Source organism: Eretmochelys imbricata, chromosome 13 (genome assembly GCF_965152235.1).
Source record: "Eretmochelys imbricata isolate rEreImb1 chromosome 13, rEreImb1.hap1, whole genome shotgun sequence".
In the NCBI taxonomy this organism is placed as follows: domain Eukaryota; kingdom Metazoa; phylum Chordata; order Testudines; family Cheloniidae; genus Eretmochelys; species Eretmochelys imbricata.
The window spans coordinates 11,631,561-11,654,988 of NC_135584.1; the positions used below are offsets into that span (position 1 = coordinate 11,631,561).

At 38.9% G+C, this 23,428-nt stretch overlaps 2 protein-coding genes across 3 annotated transcripts in view; one reads left to right on the forward strand and one right to left on the reverse strand.

The window, feature by feature from the left end:
- Positions 1-11,072, reverse strand: part of RAB22A (RAB22A, member RAS oncogene family) — a 34,871-nt gene extending 23,799 nt beyond the window's left edge. The window contains exons 1-3 of the mRNA XM_077831674.1: positions 10,864-11,072; positions 8,156-8,235; positions 1,425-1,506 (exon numbers count right to left, since the gene is read on the reverse strand). Of these exons, the coding sequence (XP_077687800.1) occupies positions 1,425-1,506; positions 8,156-8,235; positions 10,864-10,899 (198 nt within the window). The 5' untranslated portion in view covers positions 10,900-11,072. The remainder of the gene's footprint in view (positions 1-1,424; positions 1,507-8,155; positions 8,236-10,863) is intronic.
- Positions 11,073-11,285: 213 nt separating this feature from the next.
- LOC144273320 (serine/threonine-protein phosphatase 4 regulatory subunit 1-like) overlaps positions 11,286-23,428 on the forward strand; it is a 39,946-nt gene continuing 27,803 nt past the window's right edge. Inside the window, exons 1-4 of one of the 2 annotated variants that reach the window (XM_077831782.1) lie at positions 11,286-11,315; positions 11,504-11,548; positions 21,239-21,371; positions 22,537-22,643. In XM_077831782.1, the coding sequence (XP_077687908.1) occupies positions 11,309-11,315; positions 11,504-11,548; positions 21,239-21,371; positions 22,537-22,643 (292 nt within the window). In that variant the 5' untranslated portion in view covers positions 11,286-11,308. Of the gene's footprint in view, positions 11,316-11,503; positions 11,549-20,142; positions 20,252-21,238; positions 21,372-22,536; positions 22,644-23,428 lie in introns of those variants that run through there. The other variant, XM_077831783.1, reaches the window with a different exon arrangement.

The window sequence follows — 23,428 nt, forward strand, 5'->3', positions numbered from 1 at the left end:
CTAAGCTGAAAAGTCCCAGACTTATTAATCTCTCCACATATGGCAGCTGTTTCATACCCCTAATCATTTTTGTCGCCCTTTTCTGAACCTTTTCCAATATATCTTTTTTGAGATGGGGCAACCACATCTGCATGCAGTATTCAAGATGTGGACGTACCATGGATTTATATAAAGGAAATATTATATTTTCTGTCTTACTATCTGTCCCTTCCTTAATGATTCCCAACATTATGTTCACTTTTTTGACTGCCACTGCATATTGAGCGGATGCTTTTAGAGAACTATTCACAATGACTTCAAGATCTTTTTCTTGATCTTTTTCGTGAATGGTAACAGCTAATTTAGACCCCCACCATTTTATACGTATAGTTGGGCTTACGTTTTTCCATATGCATTACTTTGCGTTTATCAATGTTGAATTTCATCTGCCATTTTCTTGCCCAGTCACCCAGTTTTGAGAGATCCTTTTGTAGCTCTTTGCAGTCTGCTGGGACTTAACTATCTTGAGTAGTTTTGTATCACCTGCAAATTTTGCTACTTCACTATTTACCCCTTTTTCCAGACCATTTATGAATATGTTAAATAGGACTGGGGCCAGTACAGTCTGGAGGACACCACTATTTACCTCTCTCCTTTCTGAAAGCTGACCATTTATTCCTACCCTTTGTTTCCTATCTTTTAACCAGTTACCAATCCACGAGATAACCTTCCCGCTTATCCCATATTTTCCACCAATATTGTTGTTTCAAATGCGGCGTATAAACATCTAGACCCCAATCCTGCAGACACTTAAATGTCTGCATAATTTTACTCCCAGGATTAGTTACAATATTAAAGGCAATGGGACTGCTCATATCAGTAAAGCTACACAAGTGCTTACATTTGCAGAATCAGGGCTTTAGCTTGTGCAATTAAACTGGGATGATCAGTGTTGCAGAGAAATGTTCAAAGCCAAATAGAAATGCTTCTGTGAAGTAAAACTATTGCCAAAAACCACTACCTTGCAAGTCTGTTTTTGTGACAGACACTGCCCATTTGGTAAATATAACCTGTTTTTTCCAATCTCTCGATAGTTATAGCTCTCCTTTTATCTATAGTCTCCTCAGTTATACCTTTTCTAATTTGTCAATATCCTTCTAATAATACTGTCTGAAATTGTGCTTAATATTCCAGTGAAGTCTCAGTAGACCTTTCCATTACTATAAAGATGTTATATAAATAGGTAATCTTCACATTCTCTAATAATTTATTTCCCTAGGGGAGCCAAATAACGAAGGTGAAAGATGAAATTTTGATTAAATAAATTATCATGGGTTTATCTCCAGTGTACTTTGAAAGAATCATGTGTGAAAACATACATTTACAGAATTTGATCACACAAAATATCTTTACAAACTAAGGAGGAAAACAACATATCTACTTACTCGTTCCTGTCCAGCTGTATCCCAGATTAGGAATTTATGCAACTCATTTTGATACTGCACAGTCTTTGTCATAAAAGATGCTCTGAAAGATTTAATGTAATGTTACCAAAATGCAAATACAAAGAAAAAACTATGTCTAGCATAATTAGTTCATATCTCCAAATTTTTATATATAAAAAGGTCAATATCTTCAATTGACTTTAATACCACAATTTTTCATAACACAGGTCATTTTTTCAAAAGTGAAGTGCTTTTTACTATCTATAAAACTGATTAAGATCATGATACATAATGTTTGAAATTAATTACTGTGCAAAGGACCCAGACAAGGATGCATGCACCAATTAAGTCACACTTACACCACTTAAACACTGGTGAACTCCACCTTAACAGAATATAGTACAAAGGATCAGAGAGGGGATAAGAAGCCTTGTAAATTTGCACTCTCCTTCCTCTTAACTTGTCTGTTGAAGGTGAGGGGATGTAGGTTTTGCACTGCCACAGAAGCAGCTGGGGAGTGAGAGTGGCATTCTTCACACCTCCCCCACACAAAGGAACACCACAACAAATTCACGAAAATGCACATGAATATTAGAGGAACTACTGAAGGGATACCACATGGAACCTGTGCACTAGCCCTTTCTGGACTTATGTTGACATGAAATTTGGCTGCCAACCACATTCTGGGGAGTCCCACAGAGCAGAGACTGAAAGCAGATAAGTTAATGCTGACTTCCCACCAAAATTTAATTGGGTGTTTGGGAGGTGAATAAGGCAGTGTAGAGTGCTGCCCCCAAGCCCTCTCCCCATCAGTATTTCCTGAAACCTGAAGATCCCCAGCACTTTCAAAAGAAGGGCCATAATCCTTCCTCCTCCCCACAGCTCCCTAAATATATATAACTTTTCTGTGCAGGAGGATGGTAATGATGGGGCTTCAAGATATGTAAAAGAGATTACCTTTAAAAAAAAAAAATCTGCCAGAACCCAATGCCAGGATTCTTCATGTTTCCTGCAAGAATTGGATGACAACCCCAACACCTACCATGGTTGCTTCATCAGGGAAACAGTTCCCAGCTCTGCTTTAAGTGTTACTGATATCATCCACTCTTGTGAAAGAAACGTTACACTGAATTTAGGTCTGCAGAATAAGAGTACAAGGTGCTGTAACTTTTTATTTTTTGGTGGCATGTGTATTTTGTTAATGCTTTGAGAGCTCAAACTGTTTCTTTACATTAGTTTTTGTCTTTCAAAATACTGCATATTTACCAGGTAATTAGCATAGGAGCGAGGGCCCCATAAAGATGTCTTGTGTACTTCAACAGGTCATACAGCAACTGAATTTGCCTGCTGAAGTATGCTATGGCATAAAGGCCTGTGTGAACTTACTAGCTTAAATAAAAAAGTTTGATAAGTGCCAGATAGGGTGTGAATTTTTCAAGTTTGAGATGAAAACCAAGGCCCTGATCCTGCAGTGAACTCTACACAGGAGTCAGGACCTGCATAGAGCCCCACCAAAATTAGGAGTCCACCAGCCCAAAGCCTATTACAGAAATGAAGCCAAAGGGTGAATGTCTTTAGCACAGGATGCAGTATTGGACACTAAAGTTCAGTGACTCAGGCTTTAGAGTCCTCCTGGGCTCTAAGTATTGTCAGGTCATAGAAGTTATGACAATAAGCCCTTCATAATTTCAGTTACACATTAATGGCAGCTACAGAGTATATCAACACAATTCAACAGTAAGGTAGCATGTAATAGTTAAGTTTAATGTATTTGTTTTTAAAAGGAAAGCAGAAAGCTCTTAAGTTCTCCCGGGAGGTTAAAACCTCCCATCACCTCAGATGGTTTAGCTAGAGTCTAGCACAAAGACTACAAGATTTTAAGTTTCCTTTAAACAAGCTGAACAAAAGGTTACAATGACCTTAATACAAGTTAATACCAAAGGACAAGGGTAAGAGAGCCAAACTTCAGTGGATTTAAACGTAACTAATTATGTACTTGAGCAAAGGATAAGGGAAAGTAGCACGTTAAAAGAAAGTGTCTATTGTAAGCATTGTAAGCACTGCCACTTTCTTACATTATAACACTGCTGCACAATGAGAATGAGGTAAAGTGTGCAGACCATGAACATGATGTCCATTAACAGATGATTGTTAGTGTGTATTTAAAGTGTATGGATACACATTTTAATTCATCATTTAAACTACAGTGTATAAATGACTGTTTTTCAAATCACAAAGGGGCCAAATTTAGGTTGCACAGTTAATCTTAATTTTTTATTTTCTAACTTTTAAGTTTTTAGATCTAGGAAATTACACATAAAAAACAAACTGAAAAACACAAATTCTATCATGTGACATCATACTGACACCCACATGGTTCATTGGCCAGGTTGGAACTGTTTGAGCTAATGGACAATCCTCTACTACTTGAGCTAAAAGACTAATTGAAAGCAGTAGTAGGTTGTCCTACTGTATGTGGACCACATGTTGGGAGGAGGGGGGAAAAAGGAGAGATACTTCACCATGGGTTTCACAAATATTTGTGGACAGCAGAGGAATGGTCAGACTCAGGAATTTGGGATTCCTTTCCAGGCTTTGGAGGGGAGTGTGATCTAGCAAACACAGACTCTTCTGCTCGTTTTGCTGTCGTGGGTACAAATACTTCTGCCTGTTTTGCCTAAGCTTGACCCCTTCCATCCCATACCTTCCATCCTGTCTCAATCCTGTCTCTTTGTCCATAGGCTCTTCCCACCTGAGCTTGCTGTCTGAGTCTTAGCCCCTATCACTCCTAATCTCTCCCCTTCCTCACAGCCAGACAGTTCTGTCCCCTTACCCTAACTCCCTCTCCCAAGTCTCCTTGCCCAGGCAGTTCAAGTTATACCCCCCTGGCTCCTTGTCCAATCTGTCTCTTCCTTCTCTCCGACTGGCTACACATCCTAATCTACCTCCACTCCTAATTCTCCCCCTGCATCATAGCTCCTTGTCAGATCTATCACCCTCTTTTCCTTCCCATGATGGACTCCTAGTCCCAGTCTCCTTGTCCGGCCAGACTCATTCTTCCCACTCCTGCCAGTTTCTCACCCAACTGTTTTTTCCCCACAGTGCTCCCAGTCCCAGCGTCCCCCACAACCCACTCTCCCAGACACATCTGACTAGGGCAAATCTTTATGCAATTTCTTCAGAAGAGACAGGTAGTGTATCCATCCCAATTTTCTTTAGAGACACTCAAATAGTTTAGCCCCAACATTTAATATAAATTGCTTGTGATTTAGAAAGGCCTTCTGGATTGTAAATATTCATGGCATACCATCACATCAATTCTAGTCCAAAGTTTAAGTTTTATAACGGATTTTACAGAATCTATGATCAGTTGTAATGTTACCAACAATTTTTAAAGATTCCAGCGAATACAGTTGTATTTTGATTTAAGTCATCAGATGGAGCATTTGCAACCCAGCCACGACAGGTCTGCAGCTCTGTTCTAGTGTGTGCGAATCAGAGAGCAAGTAGTCCATTTTCATTTACCACTCTAAATTTACTTCAGATACTCTTCACTTTTGAGTACTAAATTATTTCATCTTTAATGAATCTAAGGTGTTTCCCATTCTCTTTTAACAAAATTAAATTTGTCTTTAAGAAAAAGTCACTCTTCTTAGCTTTGGGCATTAGGGTTGCTACTGGTATTGCAGCAGGATATACTGCTGATATCAAGGCACCCAGGGAAGAGCCTGTTTATAACTGTAGTTATATTGATGATGATGTTCACAGTCAAATTTATGATTGTTCATTTAAAAAATGCTCACATTACCAATGTCACTAGACATACAATTGTTGGAAAGCAGTTTACCAAAACTTCCAAAGGCTCACTGCATAAAAGTTACGGGTATATGACTTCAGCACCCCTTAGGCAAGACGCCATTAAATAAATCAGTTTTGTACTAAACTCTGAATTTTAAACTCTAGCCAAAGTGGAAGTGAATTCTGCAGTTGCAGTACCTCCACTGAAGACATCCCATTCCCATCCCCAGAGCTTCAGATATAGGGACTGTTAGCATGAGTGTCTCATCTGACAGTGGTGGCTGGAATGAGACACGTGGAGAGAGAAAGTCTTTTGGGTAGCTAGAAGCCAAAACAAATTAGGCTTTACAATCAACCAGCACCCTGAAGAGTATATGAAGATAGTACAGTCAATGGAACACTGGTGTAATGCATTTTCTACAGAAACTCCTATTCAGCAGCTGTGCTGCTCTATTCTGAATCAGCTGAATATTCTGAGTTGTCTTTGTGGACAGTTCCACATAGAGCATGTTGTATAGTCCAAAATGGAGGTCACCAAGCTTTGCATTTGAGAGAAATGAAGATTTTCGTTGTGGCAAGTGTTATTAAAAAAAGGCAGCTTTTTATGGCTCAGAGTGCTATCTGGGACTCCAACAGCAATCCAAAAATACCCCTGAATTGTAACTACCTTAATTATCCTCAATATTGGAGTAGGCAGCAACTCCTAGCTGCTTGCCTCAAACAACTTGCATCACATCCAGCTAAGCTGGGTTAAGCTTCAACCAGCTTGCTCTCTCATTCAAGAATCTATAATAGTCAGGCAGTGGAAAAGCAGAGATGGTGCACAAACTAGAGAGATCTGCTGATCAACAGAAGCAGACTGTTTCCTCAGCATCCTGGAACTTTAAGCAGTGTTCTGTTCTACTTGGAGTTCCCTAAGGGCTGATGACTTCATGCCCAGGTATATTACATTGCTGTAGTCTAGATGGGACATGGCAATGCCCTGAATGCCCTTTAGTGCCTTGGGTATAATATTACAGGATGGAAGAGAGTCTCCTAGTCAAATGGAGATGGTAGAAAGCAAAGCGTAACTCGCAGCTACTGCTATGTAAGCGCTTAGGGACAGAAAGGCCACCAGGACCACTCCTAAACTATGGACTGAATTGACAAATTGTAAGCGTGTACCCTCAGCCAAAGGAGACAGCATCTGCGCTGTAAACTCTGCCCTCCAGCACAACCTGTCTTGCTCAGGTTCATCTTTGCCCCATCTGTTCTTCATCCGTGAACGGATCTTACACAAGCACTGGATTATCTTGGTGGTACTAGCATGGCTGAATGCGATACAAGATAGGCAGAGCTGTAGCACTTGAGTTCATATCATCCTGCCAGTTTACTTAGTGACTGCATGTAGATGTTTGGCCACACTTGTGCATGGATCCAGTGGCAGGATCAGGGTCTTTGTTGTTGCAATGATTGCACAAGATAGCTATCCAACCATCAGTCCAAAGAAGAAGAAGCAAGGACAGATTTGTAAAAGTGTTCAGGTGCCTAGAGATTCAGATAGGCACTTCAATGGGATCTGCAAAAGCAACTGGGAGCTGAGGTGCCTATCTGCATCTTTAGGCACCTGAACACCTTTAAATATCGCGCCTGTAATGAATATATCTGCAGATAATGATTCTCAAGCTTTTTTATCCCAACACAGCTTTTCCATAACCTCCTGCCCCCACATCTAGCTGGGACTTCCCTGCTCCCACTCCATTTAGTGATATGAAAAGGGCAGAGCACTCACAAACCCTACATGAAGAACCTCTGCTGTAGATTAATTAACAGATAAAAACTTGTAGCCCTTAAGTTTTGACATAAAATGATCTAGGTGTCTGTTCTTACATATAGCTTTTGTTAATAAAAGAACAGGATTTCTAAACAGCATGATTGTATTTAATCCAATTTTGTACACCATAATTAAAACATAGAAAAGGAAAACTAGATATTTCAAAGGAATGAAGGAAACACTTGATCTTTATTAGGAAGTGTTATTGTATTTACCCCATTTTGTTAGTTAAGGGAATATGCATTTTATATTAATCTAATTAAAGAAACAGATCTGGGAAGGAGAAAAAGATGCAGTTGACAAAAATATTTATCATTGTTAATTTGAAACATCCTAGAAAAATCTGAGACTTTGTTTTTACATTACTTTTTAAAAACCTCGAGCAACCAGATAGTTACTATACTCAGTTATTTTTGAAGTTCAAGAATGGTGCCTCAACATAAAGTGGACAAAGATTTATGTTCTTCTGTTGATGAATGAGAAACAGATATTGAGGTTTGCATCAGCAGTAGAACACACTTGTTTGTTCATAATCCAGAAAGCCTAACAGGATATTTTAGTTAAGATTATTAATACAAAAACAGGACAAGATTTTAAACCTGCCCTACAGCATAAACATTGAATCTGCATGAAGCCAGAATATTAACACTTAGCATTTTAGTCTTTAAGGGTATTTAGAAATCTCAGGCATTACAATGACACTGTAAGGCAGTTAAAGTGTAGATTTTTAAAACTAACTTATTTCCATTTGCATTAGTTGTGACTGGGTATTCAAAATCATGTATCTGTGTATACAAATGGAGGGTTATGTACGTAACTGCTGATTTGCATGCAGCTTTTACTACATGCAATTTTGCTGGTCAAGCCCCAAATGACTGGCCTAAGGCCTCACAGCAAATCAGTGTCAGTGCAAAGATTGAATTCAGGAGTTCCTGACTCCCACTTCAGTATTCAGAGCATGCGTTTTTCTTGCATTGAAATGAAATTTGGATAGATTTAACCGCTTTACCCAACTTCTGCAACTTCATGCAGAGTGTGTTTCATATGTGACTCTTTGGGATTAAATTATATATTCCTCTATCTTATTTACAATTCAAATACATTTTATTTAGTGTCTTACCCTATTGTTGGGTTGATGTTAGGGTCAAAGCTGTCTTCTACAAATCGCCACACAATACTTGATTTGCCTACACCAGTATCCTGAAAAATAACATAGCAGTTACACCAATGAGAATTTAGCTACCATAAACACTTAAGCACATTTAAGGCTAGTCTACACTAGCAACTACATTGGCTTGTGTAGTCACGGCAGAGCGACTTCCACGGGGGGTGGGGCGCAGCTCCCAGCGCTGGTGCACTGTCTAACATTGGTGCTTTACAGTGCTGAAACTTGCTGCGCTCAGGGGGATGTTTTTTCACATCCCCAAGAGAGAAAGTTGCAGCACTGTAAAGTGCCAGTGTAGACAAGCCCTTAAACCACAATTCCGCAATAAGCTCCTTATGGAAAGACTGATCCCAGTTCCTACAGAGAGCATCACTGAAGTCAGTGCGGGTCCAGCCAAGTGGAACAACTCTTAGGATCAGGGTCTTAGTAATCAAAATATTTCAGTGCAGCAAAATTGAAAAACTGAAGAGCGAAAAAATAACATTTATGTTGAAAACAGGAGATAGCTCTATTAAAGATACATTATCCCAAAACAGATATAAAAGATATTTGATAACTTTGTATAAGACTTAAACAAAAAGCTATTATGTTCATCTCTTGAAATAGATTGTTCTGTATGCTCCCCTCCCACCACGCCTCCCCCATCAAAAAGTCTGCATAAGTGCTTGTTTTGAATTAGGGATATTTGTACAGGAGATCGAGAAAGCTGCTGCTTTATACCTCAACTGTTAAAAGTGTACATCTGTAGCTGAATAAGGTAATTAACACATACAAGTAGATCAAGGGTGTCACACTATTACAAGCATTGCAAACACATTTCAGCCTCTGAGTCATTGAGTCCCGCCCTATTAATGAAAGATCTTAAACATCTTCTGAGACATACCTGAAACTAATACATTTTTTAATCTCATAGCTGCGTGGAGCAAGAGAGGAGGAATTCTAAGGTGACAAACCACAGTTTAAAATAGCACCAAACACATTAGAAATTTAACACTAGGTTGTGTGTGTTTTGAATAGTAACTACGACAACTCAAGCTTAATAAAAGAAACAAACAAAAGGCATGCTTCAAGTTGCATCTACTTGCAGCACTAAGTTAAGATGTCTGATTGCTCACATGCCTTTAAACACAACATAGCTGAACCACTTCACAATCTTCAGATGAGAGAATCAGGTAATCTATACCCCAAATTTAAAGATTTGAAAAAGATAGTTTACCAAACCTAATATTAAGAAACGTTTGAATAAAACAAGCTTGCTTTCATTTAAGCTTGCTTTCTGCAGTGTTTGCAGCCCAGATTAAATTTTTTTTATTAAAGCTAATGTTAAAAAATTATATAATACACAGGTTAAGAAAAGAGTATCTGTACATCTGGGGATAGAGTTTAGATTATCGACAAATATTGAGTTTATTTTTAAAGTTATAAGATACATATAGTGCATAATCAGCAATATACTACAGTACTAATCTGTACAAAATTTAAGTTTGTGCTAATCGTCTCGAAGGTTCTTTTTTGGGAGAGGAGAGAGGAATTCAAAAATACACTATTCTTGTCACTTACATATTTTAGTGTTTAACAGAAAGTTATAAAGAAGAGAAAGGGAGATGAAAGTAATTTCCTGGCTGAGGCATTTAGAAGGGGAAATTTTCTTAGTTACTTAGTTTCTTAGTTACGAAAGCTTATGCTCAAATAAATTGGTTAGTCTCTAAGGTTCCACAAGTACTCCTTTTCATATTTAGGAAGCAACCGTGCCAACCACCTTCCCCCAAATACCGGATATACAAAATTAGGGAATATACACCAATTTTCCAGGGAGAGGGAACAAGACAATCTAGAACCAGGAAATACATAGTCCAACCTGTCAAATTTCGTTGTTTTTGTTTTGTTTTGTTTTTAAGCAGACAAAACTCCCAATAGAGTGAGTCCAGGAAAAAGCTCCAATTGACTTCAGTTGGATTTGGTTTGGAGGACCTTTGATTGGGAGCACTCATTTTGGAGCTAAGAATTTTTAAAAACGTCTGTCTTTTGAGATGAAGATTTTGCCATATATATTTCTAAACAAGATTTAAAGTCTCACCCACGTTTGTTCTGAAGTCTCCTTCATCCGTTATCTAGTATTTGGAGAGTGCTTTTGAAGCCTGAAAATGGCATTAAGTGTCTGATATCAAACTACATAAATACAAGGGCTAAATATTATTCAAATGATCAAAGCCTTGGACAGCATAAGGGGGATGGGAGCCGAGCAGTTTCAACACAGGACCATTTTTTTAATAGGGGAGCCTTGAAAATAAAAGTGTGTGTTACTTTGTGTGTCAAACACAGACAACAAAAATTCTTCCTAGAGAGAAAGGCTTTACTAGCTGTTGTGGAGCACACAAACAGATGATGCAGAAATCAACACGGGCACTGGAAAGAGACAAAAATATCCTCTCACCACAGGAAAAACACCATCACAAACCACCCTCGCTCTAAAGCAGTTTTAAGGGCTTTCGTGATCATAAAGGACAGAAATCCCCCCTCACCTTTCAAATGAATCCCTCTATGAGGGAAACTCCCCCCTCCTCCATCCCCTCCCCCATTTACCAAGACCGCACCGGGGGAGGGGCTATACAGCAGCCCCCCCCCTTCCCTATCACCGTAGATACACCCAGCAGGTGACTTACCCCAAGCAAGCAAACTTTCAGCTCCCTCAGAGCCATGGCCAGGGAGGCTGCTGCCTTAAAGAGAACCAGAGGCGCAGCCCAGCATCACCATAGCCCCCACCCTGAACACAGGCAGGAGGGTCTCCCGAGGAGACAGAGGGCTCCCTGCCACTTCCCCCCCAGTCACCGCTTACAGGTAACCCCCGCTTCTCAGGCGCCACACACCAGACGCCATCTTGGGCAGCCCATACGAGTCACCTGACTACCCCCCCTCCCTCCCGGGGCATACTTTTTTAAAGACTGTAATTTTTCAGTCTCCTGGGGCTGCCTGGGCGCTTGAGGGGCTACCTGCCTCCAGGGCAGCATTTGTTTATTAAAATCTAGTGGGGGGGGGGTTCAGCCGGGGTCAAGCAGCGCAGGGAGCTCCGCCCTCTGCCCCCCCCCCCTTCCCCATGTCCATTCCAAGATGGCTGGTAAGCAGCTCTCGCTCCTCTCCTTCCTGCTCCGTGTGGGGTGTGCGGGTGTGTTGGGGTGTGCGGGTGACTAACGCCAAACTGCCGTGTAACTTCGTGCGTGCCTCTTTCCTCCTCTGTCTCTTGTCTCTCCAGAGAGCCTTGTGAAACCAACCCCCCGTGTCTCTCTCTTTTGTTTTTGTTTGTAGGGATCCCTTTGTATTTTGTGGATTTGCAGGATGACTTAGATGATTGTGAGTAACTGTTTTTACTTGTTTTACTCATTCACCCACATGCTCCTTTCTGCACCGCCCCACCCCATCTCCCTCTCCGCGCTTTCACCCAGATTAGTGTGAAAGGAAGAGGCTTGTGAGGCTCATTTTACTGATAGGTGAAAGATCAGAGAGGGCTTGGGTTTTCTTACCTAACACACGGACACACACGCAGTCTTGAATTTTCATGTTGCTGCTGGCAGAGGGATCTCTGATACAGTAATTTTTGTGGTTTTATGCTAAATTTTTAGGGCGCCTTATGCCACCTAACTGTTGTGATTTGATTTTTTTTTAAATGCTCATTGACTCAGTAAAATCCTTTATTGTAAGACGGGAAAGGGACTGGGGGCTTTAAAACTCTTTATAAAATGATAGGTTATTTTATTTTAAATATCTCACTAAAACACGCTACAGAAAGCTGTGGGTACAGGAGGGAGAGAATTAACCCTAAATGAAGGAGGCTTGTCAGATCTGGATACATGGGATGGACACCTGAATAACAGGGGAAAAGGGGACAAGTTAATTCAGAACTGTCATAAGCTATGATATTTTGAGGGATGTTTCTAAATTGTTTTCATAATTTTTTGCATGTCTAATTGTAACCCCAAAATGTCAATCTTTCATCATACACAGAAGATATAAGGTATTTCTTGCTTAGCAAAAAGCCTAGCACGCATTTGGGTGTTGCAGAAATAATACTTTAAAAACTGAAATGCAGTTAATTGCCAGAGAAGTAGCCTACATTCAGGTCTGTGTTGTTTATAAAGTTGAGAGATGAAGTAGGCGAGGTAATATTTTTTTCTCCCACCAAAAGAAGTTAGTCCAGTAACAAGCTTTCAGTCTTATACAGAGCTTTCCTTCATTTCAGGTTTATAAAGTTGACATTAGTTCTGTTGCTTGCAAAGGACGTTCCTAGCAGTTGGCCTAAGACAAGGACTTTTTGTTGTGATCATTTGAATGAGTGAGATTTCTAAATGATTAATTGAAACACACAGGACAACAATTTTTTACAAGGTGGTTATTTGTTTTGCGTTTCTTATGCCATTGTGAGAGTTACAGAGATACGGAAAAAAGTATGATCACTTTCTGTGATCTAGACTCATAGTCTCAAGTGCTAGTGAAGAATATTAGGGAGTTCATGTTCAACCTGTTACTGTAATACTCCTCCCTTCACCCAGTTTTCTACAGACTTCTCACTATCCTACTGAGGTCTGTCTCGATGAGGTTGCAGGTCTCATACATTTTCTCTTTAGCATCTCTCACTGTGACTTTTTAAAACATGTGATTGCATTACTTTCCAGAACTGCCACTGATTTGTTTGGAAGGAAACTTCAATCATGGATTAATTTTGAGTCTGCTTTTAAAAACATCTCCTCTACTCTTGGCAGGTTTTTACAGAGTGCTTCAATGTGACATTTAAAATCTCCCTCCAAATTTTTTGTACCCTCCCTTATTTAGGCCCTGGTTATGCAGTGAGCTCTGCACAGCAGATTCTTGTGTCTATGTAAGGCATTGTTGAAGGATTGGGGCCTCATGTCCCAATCCTGCAAAGGGATGTGCATGTCAGAAGCTCCATTGTCAATAGGACAACTCATACTTAAAGTTGAGGACATACATGTCTTGAGTACATATGTGTTTAGTGGCTTGAGGGCCACAGACTCCTAGAGTGTGTTTATATTGTAATAAAACACTGTGGTGGGGCTATGTCAGCTGATTCGAACTGTGGGGAGAGGGGGCGCTCAGGCTGCAGGGCTATAAAATTGCAGTGTAGACATTCTGATTGGGCTTTTGGACCCCAGTGTGGTACTAACTGGCACTTTGGATGGCAATTTGAGTTTATCATTTGAAAAAAAAATTGTGAGTGTTTTTAAAGTTGTTGTTTTTGAGGGACCTGTTCTGTATTGCTTAGACAATCCTGATTTGTGGGGGGATGGCAGTTCAGAGACTGGGCTATAAAAATTGTCTGAAAGCTAATTGAAAATGATATGGAATCGCTCTTTAAAGTGGTGAAATTTTGCAGGTCTGGATTTGTAGGGTAGTGCTTGTGTTTTGCACTTCAGTTCATACATTTGTCTCTCTGGGATATTGGTTTTAAACAGAGGGCTATTGCTTGCTAAGTTTGCGCCATGACCTCAAACAACACCAAGTACCTTTGTTGAGCAGAGGATTTAAATTGGGAGCAGATTGGCTAGTACACTTCTGTGTGCCCACACTGGATTTGAAAGAAGCTTCTCAAAGCCCAGTACATCCCACCTTAAAGTTCCATTAATAACAAGGGGAGCCAAAGTAGCTGGATCTGCAGTTTAAACCCATTAGTAGAGTTGATAATCTGTTCTATTTTGCTTTTCTCTGCCACAATTAAAATCAATCAATAAATAAACCCCCTTATAATCCAACCAGAAAATAGTCTGTCTATGTCTTGCCAACTAATTCTTCCCCCTTTGATTGGAAAAAGTGAAAGATGCCTGTCTGCCAGCTGAACTCTTCTGTTTTCAGTACAAGCAACAGTCCAAACCTCCCACGGTGTCCTGCCAGTGTGCCTGGACTGACTTGGAGGGTACCATCTCCAGGGGTGAAAGGGCAGTTCATTCTCCATGGCCAGTGACTCCTTGGCTTCTTTGCCAAGGCTATCAGCAGAAGTGTCATTTGTCCTGGTAACTTGACTAAAATAGTTTTATGATTGTAAGCCAAACTTCTGGCTTGGGGGATGAAGCTCAAGTTTGCCTCATCTGAGGATTTTTTTTATCATTTTGCAGTTTTGAATCTAGAATGGTGATCCAATAATGGAAAAAGTGTGCTTTGTATATGTCTATTTAATCACATCTATATGTACCACTATCAGTTTCACATTGAAATAGACCTAATGCAACATGTTGATTTATCACTACTATGGCATGGACAGACAGAGAAAAATGTCTGACTTGAAGTATTGTTAATGACACCTGTTTGCATTTTTAATTCAACATCAAGTTCAAAACTAGAGTATGAACTGCTCCTAGTTGGTGTGAAAGAGCACCTAGAATTAAGATGCAAAATCTGAGAACTCAGTGTGTGGTCTTGATAGTTTGGGGCTTCTGAGACCTTCCGTAAATAAAAACAACAATCTAGATCAGTAGTGCTAGGTGCTGCAATTAGTCTCAAAGGGCATGTCTACACTGCAATTGGGAGCTTGCTTCACACTGCAGGTAGATGGGAGCTTTGTTTGAGCTAATAGCAATGTGGGCATGGTAGAAGGGGTGGCAGCTTGGGCTAGCCTAGCCACCTGAGTGCAAACCTGCCCAACCCTCTTGGTATGTACTTGGATGGCTAGCTTGAGCCACTTCCCGTTCCATGTGACCACACTGCTATTTATAGCTCAGTGGCTTGAACAGAGCTAGCACGTATCTCTCTACCTGCATTGAGAAGCATGCTTCCAGTTGCAGTGTGGACATACCCTAAGGAAAAGGTTATGGAGCATTTTAAGCAACTCATTGCAGTAAATCACTAAAACTAGATCTATGGTGTCTGAAGGAAAGAAAGCATTAAATAGTGGAGATATTGGTGAGGAGATGTAATGTGCTACAACTAATTTTTATTAAAACAATCAAACAAAAAGAGCCAGAAGAGATCCTGGGAATTATGGAATGGGAAATCTCCCCTAAATTCCAGGGGAGCTGATTGAGAAACTAATTGTGGATAGTGTGACACTACACTTGAATAAATATTAACTGAAGGTCAAACCAGTGCTGACTTTGTAAGATACTTTTTCATTCCCCACTGTAAAAGCTGTCAAACCTGTATACAATTCTTTAAGAAGATTAATAAAATAATAAGAGAAGCTGATTCTATAGGGTTTTATTTAAAAACTCCTTTTGTAAGACTAAAGAAAATACTGGTTAAGAAATGAAGTTTTATGGTGGATTTAAAAACTGAGTAGGTGAGAAAAATGTAGGGAATGACTGTTCTTTGCTCTTTTGAGAGATTAATAGTTCCGCAGGGGTGGGTATTGGTATTAATATATTTATTAGTGATTGAGTGGGGAAAGTGGGCAATGAGATGGTGGTATTTGCTGATGTCATTAAATTGTTTGGATATGGCAGGATATGAGATTTAAGTACCTTTGGGACGGTCACATGATATATTAAATTCAACTTCTCTGGTGCACATTGGCTACACTAGTTAAATTTCCTATACACTGATGGATTCTGAACTTGCCCACTTGATCTTCTAAGTGGGAAAATATGGCTGGGCCTCTCAGTGGATAGTTTAATGGAACTGTGAGCCCTGTGTGTGTCAGCAATGGTGAAAGCATATTGGGTGCATTAGAAATAATAGTTCATGATTTTCTGTATTTTCTTTTAAACATGCTTACAATCTATCCAGAGTACTGTGTGCACTTTTGGTTTCTTCACTTTAGGAAAGAGAGTTGAGATTAAAATGGTCCAGAGAAGGTCAGTGAAGATGGTTAGAGTTATGGTGGAATTTATTTGGTATGAATTGAGAGGCTGCTAAAACTAGGATTATTTAACTCTTTACACTCTGTATGTAACAAAAGCAGTGTGTTCTGTAGCTACTCTTCAGGGCCTGGATCGTGCAAGCACTTAAGCATGTGCTTAACTTTAGTAATTTGAGTAAAGTGAAGTATGTGCATACATATTTACAAGCTAGTGCAGTAAACTTTAGAACATAGAAACATGGTTGATTGGTTTGTTTGTTGCAATCAGAGTTACAGGGAATTCTACTGCAATAGTCAATATTATGAACGTTATAGTGGCAACTGGTCAGTTCCTTCATTTTAATGTGGTTTTCTAATACGAGAACAAAGGGGTACTTGATAAAATTAATGGCTGATAAATTTAGTATGAATTAAAATAAATATTACTTCTCATGACATGTTAGTTTAAAGAATTCACTGCTGTAGAAATATGTTTAATATGACTGGATTTTAAAAAGAACAACCTTTATTGTCAATACTATTTCTCATTATAGCAGGTCAGACGAGTAATCAAATCTCATGCTTCAGTATGTAAAGTGATTGCTGCAGAGTCAGGAAGGAACTCCAAGCACCGTCCACACAGGGCATAACTTATTCAGAGCTTTTAGTGATGGCATCAGGGTTTGGCTACTGTTAGTTAGGATATTAGACATGATGGAGCACTAATCTTATTGAGAATGGCATATCTTATGATCTTAAATTGATCTGATATTTGCTGCACTAACCTGGAAAGTCTGTTTCACCACTTTCAACCCTTCTTTGGTCTGAGTAATGTGTTTTTTGTTTGGTTTGTTTTTTTGTTTAATGCAGATACAAATCGCAAACCTATTAAAGGATGCTTATCTGTAGGCTGGTATTGCTTCTAAAATTAGTAATGCCACCTGCAAGAAGCAGTAATGGCTAGTTAAGTGGAAGTACATTTTAGTTTCCAGGTTATAGGTCACCTGTGTACAGTAGTATATCTCTGTGTTGCTATACTGCCCCCTCAAATGCCATATCTGTAAAAGATAGTTGTGAAGTAGTTCAATGATTTAAATATCAACAGAAAAAATACTCAGACCCTTATTTAAAAAAAACCCACAAACCCAATAAATATTAGCATGCCTAATTTGCATGTACAGTTATGTGGCTATGGGTGCGTTTGTGGTAGTTGAATGTGCACAAGTAAAATTGAAAAATTGGGCCTTCACGTTAATCCCAGTTTTCTTCTGCTTTGCTTTGTGTGCATGATTCAGCCCTTACTCAGTCTCTTGTTCGAATATTTTCCTCTGAAACTTCATATTGCAGTAGAAGAGGCCAATTAACTTTCTATTTTTTTTAAGAGACTATGATATCAAATTCTGTCATCAGCTGTGTGTGCACCATTCCCTTTGAAGTAAATTAGCTGTGTGCCTATCTAAAGGCAGAATTTGACCCTACATATGAAGGACATCCTGTGTCTGAAACCAACTTTTTTGTTGTTTTAAATTTAGTTTTATCTCTTGGCAGGAAGTCTGCAGTATGCTCCAAGACCCCTAATTTATAATGATGATACTAGAGGGGCATGGGCCCCTTTCTGTAGTACGCAAATGTTCTCCAGTATTATTGATGGATACCTCTCTGTGAGGTTGGGGAAAAAAGACACCCTTCCCTAGGATGCATATTGTGGGGGAAGGGGGGTGGGGTGGGGAGAGAGAGAGTAAAAAGCAAGTATGGCATTTCGCAGTGACTTCACATTTTGTTGTTGTTTCATATTACTCTGAAAATAGCTATCTACATAGTTTTAACATATGCTGATTGATACTCCAAATAATATACCCATCCATATCAGTCTAGTATTTATATACACTGCAGTATCACTCTAACACTGTCATTGATAGTAGCGAATTTTAATGTGGTTCAGAGCCAAAGTTTGTTATATCAAGGCACATGTTAAGAAGGTCTTTGGGGAAAGTGTTGACCTTATTAAACTTAATGCTGTAATAAATGAAGGATGAGAACCAGAAGTGAAGGTGTTTATCCTTATTAAATGCAAGCATTTGAACCCTGTGAAGAGTGTTGTATCTGATAGCTTGGAGAGTGTAAATGACAGTGTAGATATAATTTTTTTAATGTACTGGCAAATCCAAATTTGAATATGAATAGACAGATATAACAAATATTTAATGAATATAAAGCAGTCTTGTGCAATTTGTAACATCCCATTTCGAGGGATTTTAATTATTGGCATGTCAGCTATTGGGAAGGTACTCTTCTTAAACAAAATACTTTAAGATAAAGCTTTACTTCTTCAAAGCACTTTACATAAATCAGTTAATCTTCACAATGTCCCAGTGAGGCAGATTAAGTATTATTCTTCCCATTTTACAGAGCAGGAAACTGAGAAGTGATAAAAGATCCTTTCTGGCTCACTTTGAAGTATGTTGCAGAAGTTCTATTGATTTCACTTGGAATAGGACTGGGTCCAATGTGAATATCCCACCCCAAAGTCCATTGATGGAGTCTGTCAGAGCCAGGAGATGCTAAATCACAATCCATTAGATTATGCATGCATCAATTTAAAATTAAAGCATAACATAATATACCTAATCGATAAGTGCAGTAAATAACTGATTACTTGATATTTTTATTGTGTTGTCTTAAGAGCTGCTTAATTTTATATATGCAACAGTAACATTTAGCATTTCTTTTTCTTTGAAAGCTTCCACTAGTTTGAGAGACTTCCTTAGATGTATAGTGAGGAATTCTGGTGCAACCAATACCAATGTTGTAATTATGATCACAGTAATTACGTAGATTATACTATATTTGTGGGCTCTGTGTACAGTTTCTGCACCTGTTGACATCATTTTACTAAGATTTAAAGTTCAAGGGACAAAGTAGAAGGTATAGCTGAATGGAGGTCATCTTTATTATACTATATGCAGCTTAGTTTGCTGTTAAAGTTTATTTCTTTAAGGACAGAGGTTAGAAATATCTTATCCAGTGGATCAAATTATATCTATTATTTATGCGTGGTCTGTAATGTTTACAGGATTAGAAACCAGTGACAACAGATGTGGTGGAGGGCAAGTACTGGCAGAGTACTGTTTGGGTAACAACATTGTTAGGAGTCTGAAATCACAAGAAAATCCCACTTGCATGGAGATGTTTATGTATCTTCAGAGGAGAACTCCCAAATGTGCCCACATAGTAGGGGAAAATTTCTGTAATAAGTACTAGTAATTCTGATACACCCTGCATTGCCTGCCTGAAAATAAAATGAGAAACAAGATGGGTGAGGTAATATCTTTTATTGGACCAACTTCTGTTGGTGAGAGAGACAAGAAGTCAATCCAATAAAAGATATTACTTCACCCACCTTGTGTCTCTGATATCGTGGGACAGTCATGGCTACAACAACACTACATACAACAATGAAAATAAATGATAACTTTCCCACTCTATCATTATACCAGCCACTCCTATGTGATTTGTTTAAAATTATCGAAATTAGTGTTTCAACCCCTTGCATTCAAAAAGTGTTAAGCTTCAAAAAATCACAAGATTAACTTTATAATCATGAGGGTTTTTTTTAAATGAATCTTGGGTTTTGTATTTGCCTTTACCCTTTGTTTTCAAGCTTTTCTCTACAATCACAAGAGCTAGAAACTTTTTTAAAATGAAAGATAAGATTTTCATGTAACTAATCGCATGATTCCAGGAGCTATGTCTTCAAGAATTACACTACATATCACACGATTCACAATAAATTTGCAGAACTCCCTCCTTCCCCCCCCCATCCCCCGGATAACTGATTTTTGGCTTGGGTGCTAGAGTCAAATCAGCAGTATTTTTATAGAAGTGTGATATACACCCCAGATAAAATTCTTTCTTCCCAGAAGACCAAAACAGTTTGCTAGGTTCTTATGATATGTGTATCCCTAAAATGTCAACACTTGGTCAAAATTTAAACAAATATTCATTTTTTTCAAGACAAAATCAGGGTGTTTTTTTTCTTTTTTCTGAAATGTGTTTAAGAAAAAAAGCCATTATAAAACCTAATATTCATATAAATATCTTCAAGGCTTAAAGAAAAATGAAAAGTATTTTTGTTTGAATGTAAACATTCACTTACAGGGTTTGGGATGTAAACTCTGTAGTACTGAGCATGAGAATCTGAAAGTGAAACTGAATAGTCTTCACTGCTGAAGCTGAGGGGCAAAATGTAAGCAAACAGCAGAAACTGAAAAGTAAGATTATTTTTTCATTTTTAATAATTTAAGGAATTATTAGCAACAGGTAAAGACAAGTTTCTTAGATATTATCTGACAGTACTTACTGAATAGCACTCAGGAACACACACAAATATTGAGAGCTTTAAGGCAACGCTATTTCCAAAAAACATGAAAAGCTTATAGAAATTGATTCTGGATTTAATTGTCCGTGTAATCACAATCACATTTTTGGTGAATCGCTGTTTCAAAAAGATGATTATGTAACTTGAGTCTTTGGGTGTGTCTACACAAAAGAGCTTTTTGCTGGCATAGCTACTCCAGCAAAGTCCCCTAGTGGATATTCAACATATACCAGCAAAAGCAATTCTGTGGGTGTAGTTACACCACCTCCCTGAATGACATTGTATTCAAAAGCACTCTTCTCTTGGTATCTTTGAGTATACACCTGGGATTTTGCTAACATAGCTATGTTGGTTGGGTGTGTGTGATTTCCCCCACTCCTAGCTGACATAGCTATTTTGGCAAAACTTTACAGCATAGAGTAAGCCTTAAGAGGGAACTTCACTTACATGAAGGAGTTTTGCATTTTCCAAATACAAACCAGACAGGGCTGAGACTTTCAAACCATTGATAGGAGTTCGATGCACAGCTCTCATTAATTGCAGTGGGAAATGTGTCTAGGTGGCTTTGGAAATCTCAATCTATATTATGTATAAGGGACAAATCATGACTTTTGCAGTCATTGTTAAAATTCCCATTTACTTCAATCAGACTGACTTCCCTTATGGATTCATCCTTAAAGCTTAGTTGTTGAAGTACATGGGGGTGTGGTCACTGACCTCTCCAAGTGAAGAGTTGGATTCTATCTGAGCAGTTCTCAGCACTGTACTGATAGTTGGTGCTGTTATGCAGAATATTTCTAAAAGGGATGCTGCCAAGGAGATGTATTTAATGCTGTGATTTCTTCTCTTACTGACATGTTTTTTGTTTTTGTTTTTAAAGTTGGGTTTGAAGACTATGGACCAGATTGTGATAGCATGAGGATAACTGCATTCTTGGACATTCCGGGACAGGATAACTTGACTCCGCTTGCTCGTTTGGAAAAATATGCTTTTAGTGAGAATATATTTAATCGGTAAGGACATGACAATTAGACTAATATTCTTAAAGGTGAGGCTAGAAATTTCTGCATTGTTACTTTATTCCCCATAGTTTTCTAGTCATTATGTTAATATTTTTTTATTTTATTCTGAATCTTATTATGGATTTTAGATGAAGAATAAAATATTATGATACTATACCTCTTGTCCATCTTTTAAATGCATATTTGTTATGGTTTTTATTGTAGTAGAAACAGGATTATTGCTTTACATAATTTGTACAAGGGCCCAATTTTCAGTTTTGGTCACCTTAATAGGACATCTAAATCCCACAGTTCTACACTTGGTTTGGGATGTAGCCGTACTGCATACCTGTTCTGTATGCCTGAACATTTTAAAAGAAGATTGGCCATCCTTTTAAGGTGCAGAATGCTGTACTTAAGAGGGAAAATTAAATGTACAAATACAAATTGGGGAATAACTGTCTAGAGGGAAGCACTGCTGAAAAGGATCTGGGGGTGATAGTGGACCACAGAGTGAATGTGAACCAACAATATGATGCATTTGCAAAAAAGCGAATACCATTCTGGGGTATATGTATGACCACAAGAGGCAATTGTCCTACTCTACTTGACACTGGTGGCCTCAGCTCGAGTATTGTATCCAGTTTTGGGCACCACACCTGAAGAAAGATGTGATCAAATTGGAGAGAGTCCAGAAGAGAGCAACAGAAATGCTGAAAGATTTAGAAAACCTGACCGATGAGGACAGGCTAAAGCAAACTGGGTACATTTAGAGAAAAGAAGACTGAAGGAGGACCTGAGAAGTTTCAAATATGTTAAGGCTATTACAAAGAGGAAGGTAATCAATTGTTCTCCCAGTATAGGTAGTTAGATCTATTAGGAAAAACTTGCTAACTATAAGATAGTTAAGTGATGAAATAGGTTTCCAAGGGAAGTTGTGCAATCCTCATCATTGGTGATTTTTTAAGAACAGGTTAGACAAATGCCTGTCAGGGATAGTCTATAAATATTGGCCTGCCTCAGTGCAGGGGACTGGACTAGATGACCTTTTGAAATCCCTTCGAGCCCTGCATTTTTATGATATTCTCCCCTGCCCCTTCCCCTCTCTTCTCCTTCCCCCCCCCTCCCCCAGCTGTCAGCAGGATGTTAAAGTGCACATTATGTTGTCCCTTTGCAGACAGATTATTGCCAGAGGTCTACTTGATGTCTTTCGAGATTTCAGTAATAATGAAGAAGATTTCTTGACGGTAATGGAGATAGTGGTCAGACTGTCCGAAGATGCAGGTTTGAGATTCAATTTCTTAATTTTTTAAAACTTACTAGTGCTTGGTTTGGATTGACAAATACTGTGTAAGGGTTTGTTGAGCAGGAGAGACAGGTCTATGTACCATGAACACCTTGTGACCTACTTTTTATTCAGCTCTCCACTCTATCTTTGTGTGTATGATATATGCTCTCTTTGGAGAGGTGCGAGATCTCTTAGTGACTGAAGGACATGGCTTCTGGCAGCAGTTCCACCATGCAACACTTAGCAGCCAGGTGTATCAATGAACTCTTAGTTTAGAAATATACACATTCTGGAGTATATCTTTGATCTGTCTGGCTCTTCAGAGGAGGAGGAAGAAGGAATGTAAATGTGTTAAAGCACAGGGTAGATTGAGCAAAACACACTTGTTTAATGTACCTTATGTATTTTATATGACACCCATTACCGTGGAGTCTGAATATCTCACAGTCTTTAATGTATTTATCCCATAACATCCCAGAGGTAAAAAGTGCTGTTTATCACCATCTTGCACATGGGGAACTAAGACCTGGAGAAGCTAAGAGACTTGGCCAAGGTCACACAGGAAGGCTTGGACACAGCGGGGACTTGAACCAAGGTTTCCCAAGTTGTAATCCAGTGACCTAGCCACTGGACAATTCTTCTTCTCTGGAAGTCGTTAACTGCTTTGCCATATGGGAGCCATAGTGATTGGAACACTAACTTCTGTGTTTTTGCTTACTGCTCTGTGGGCTCTGTCTTTAAAGTCAGCTCCTGACTTAAAAAATCAGAAGGCGAAGTCTGT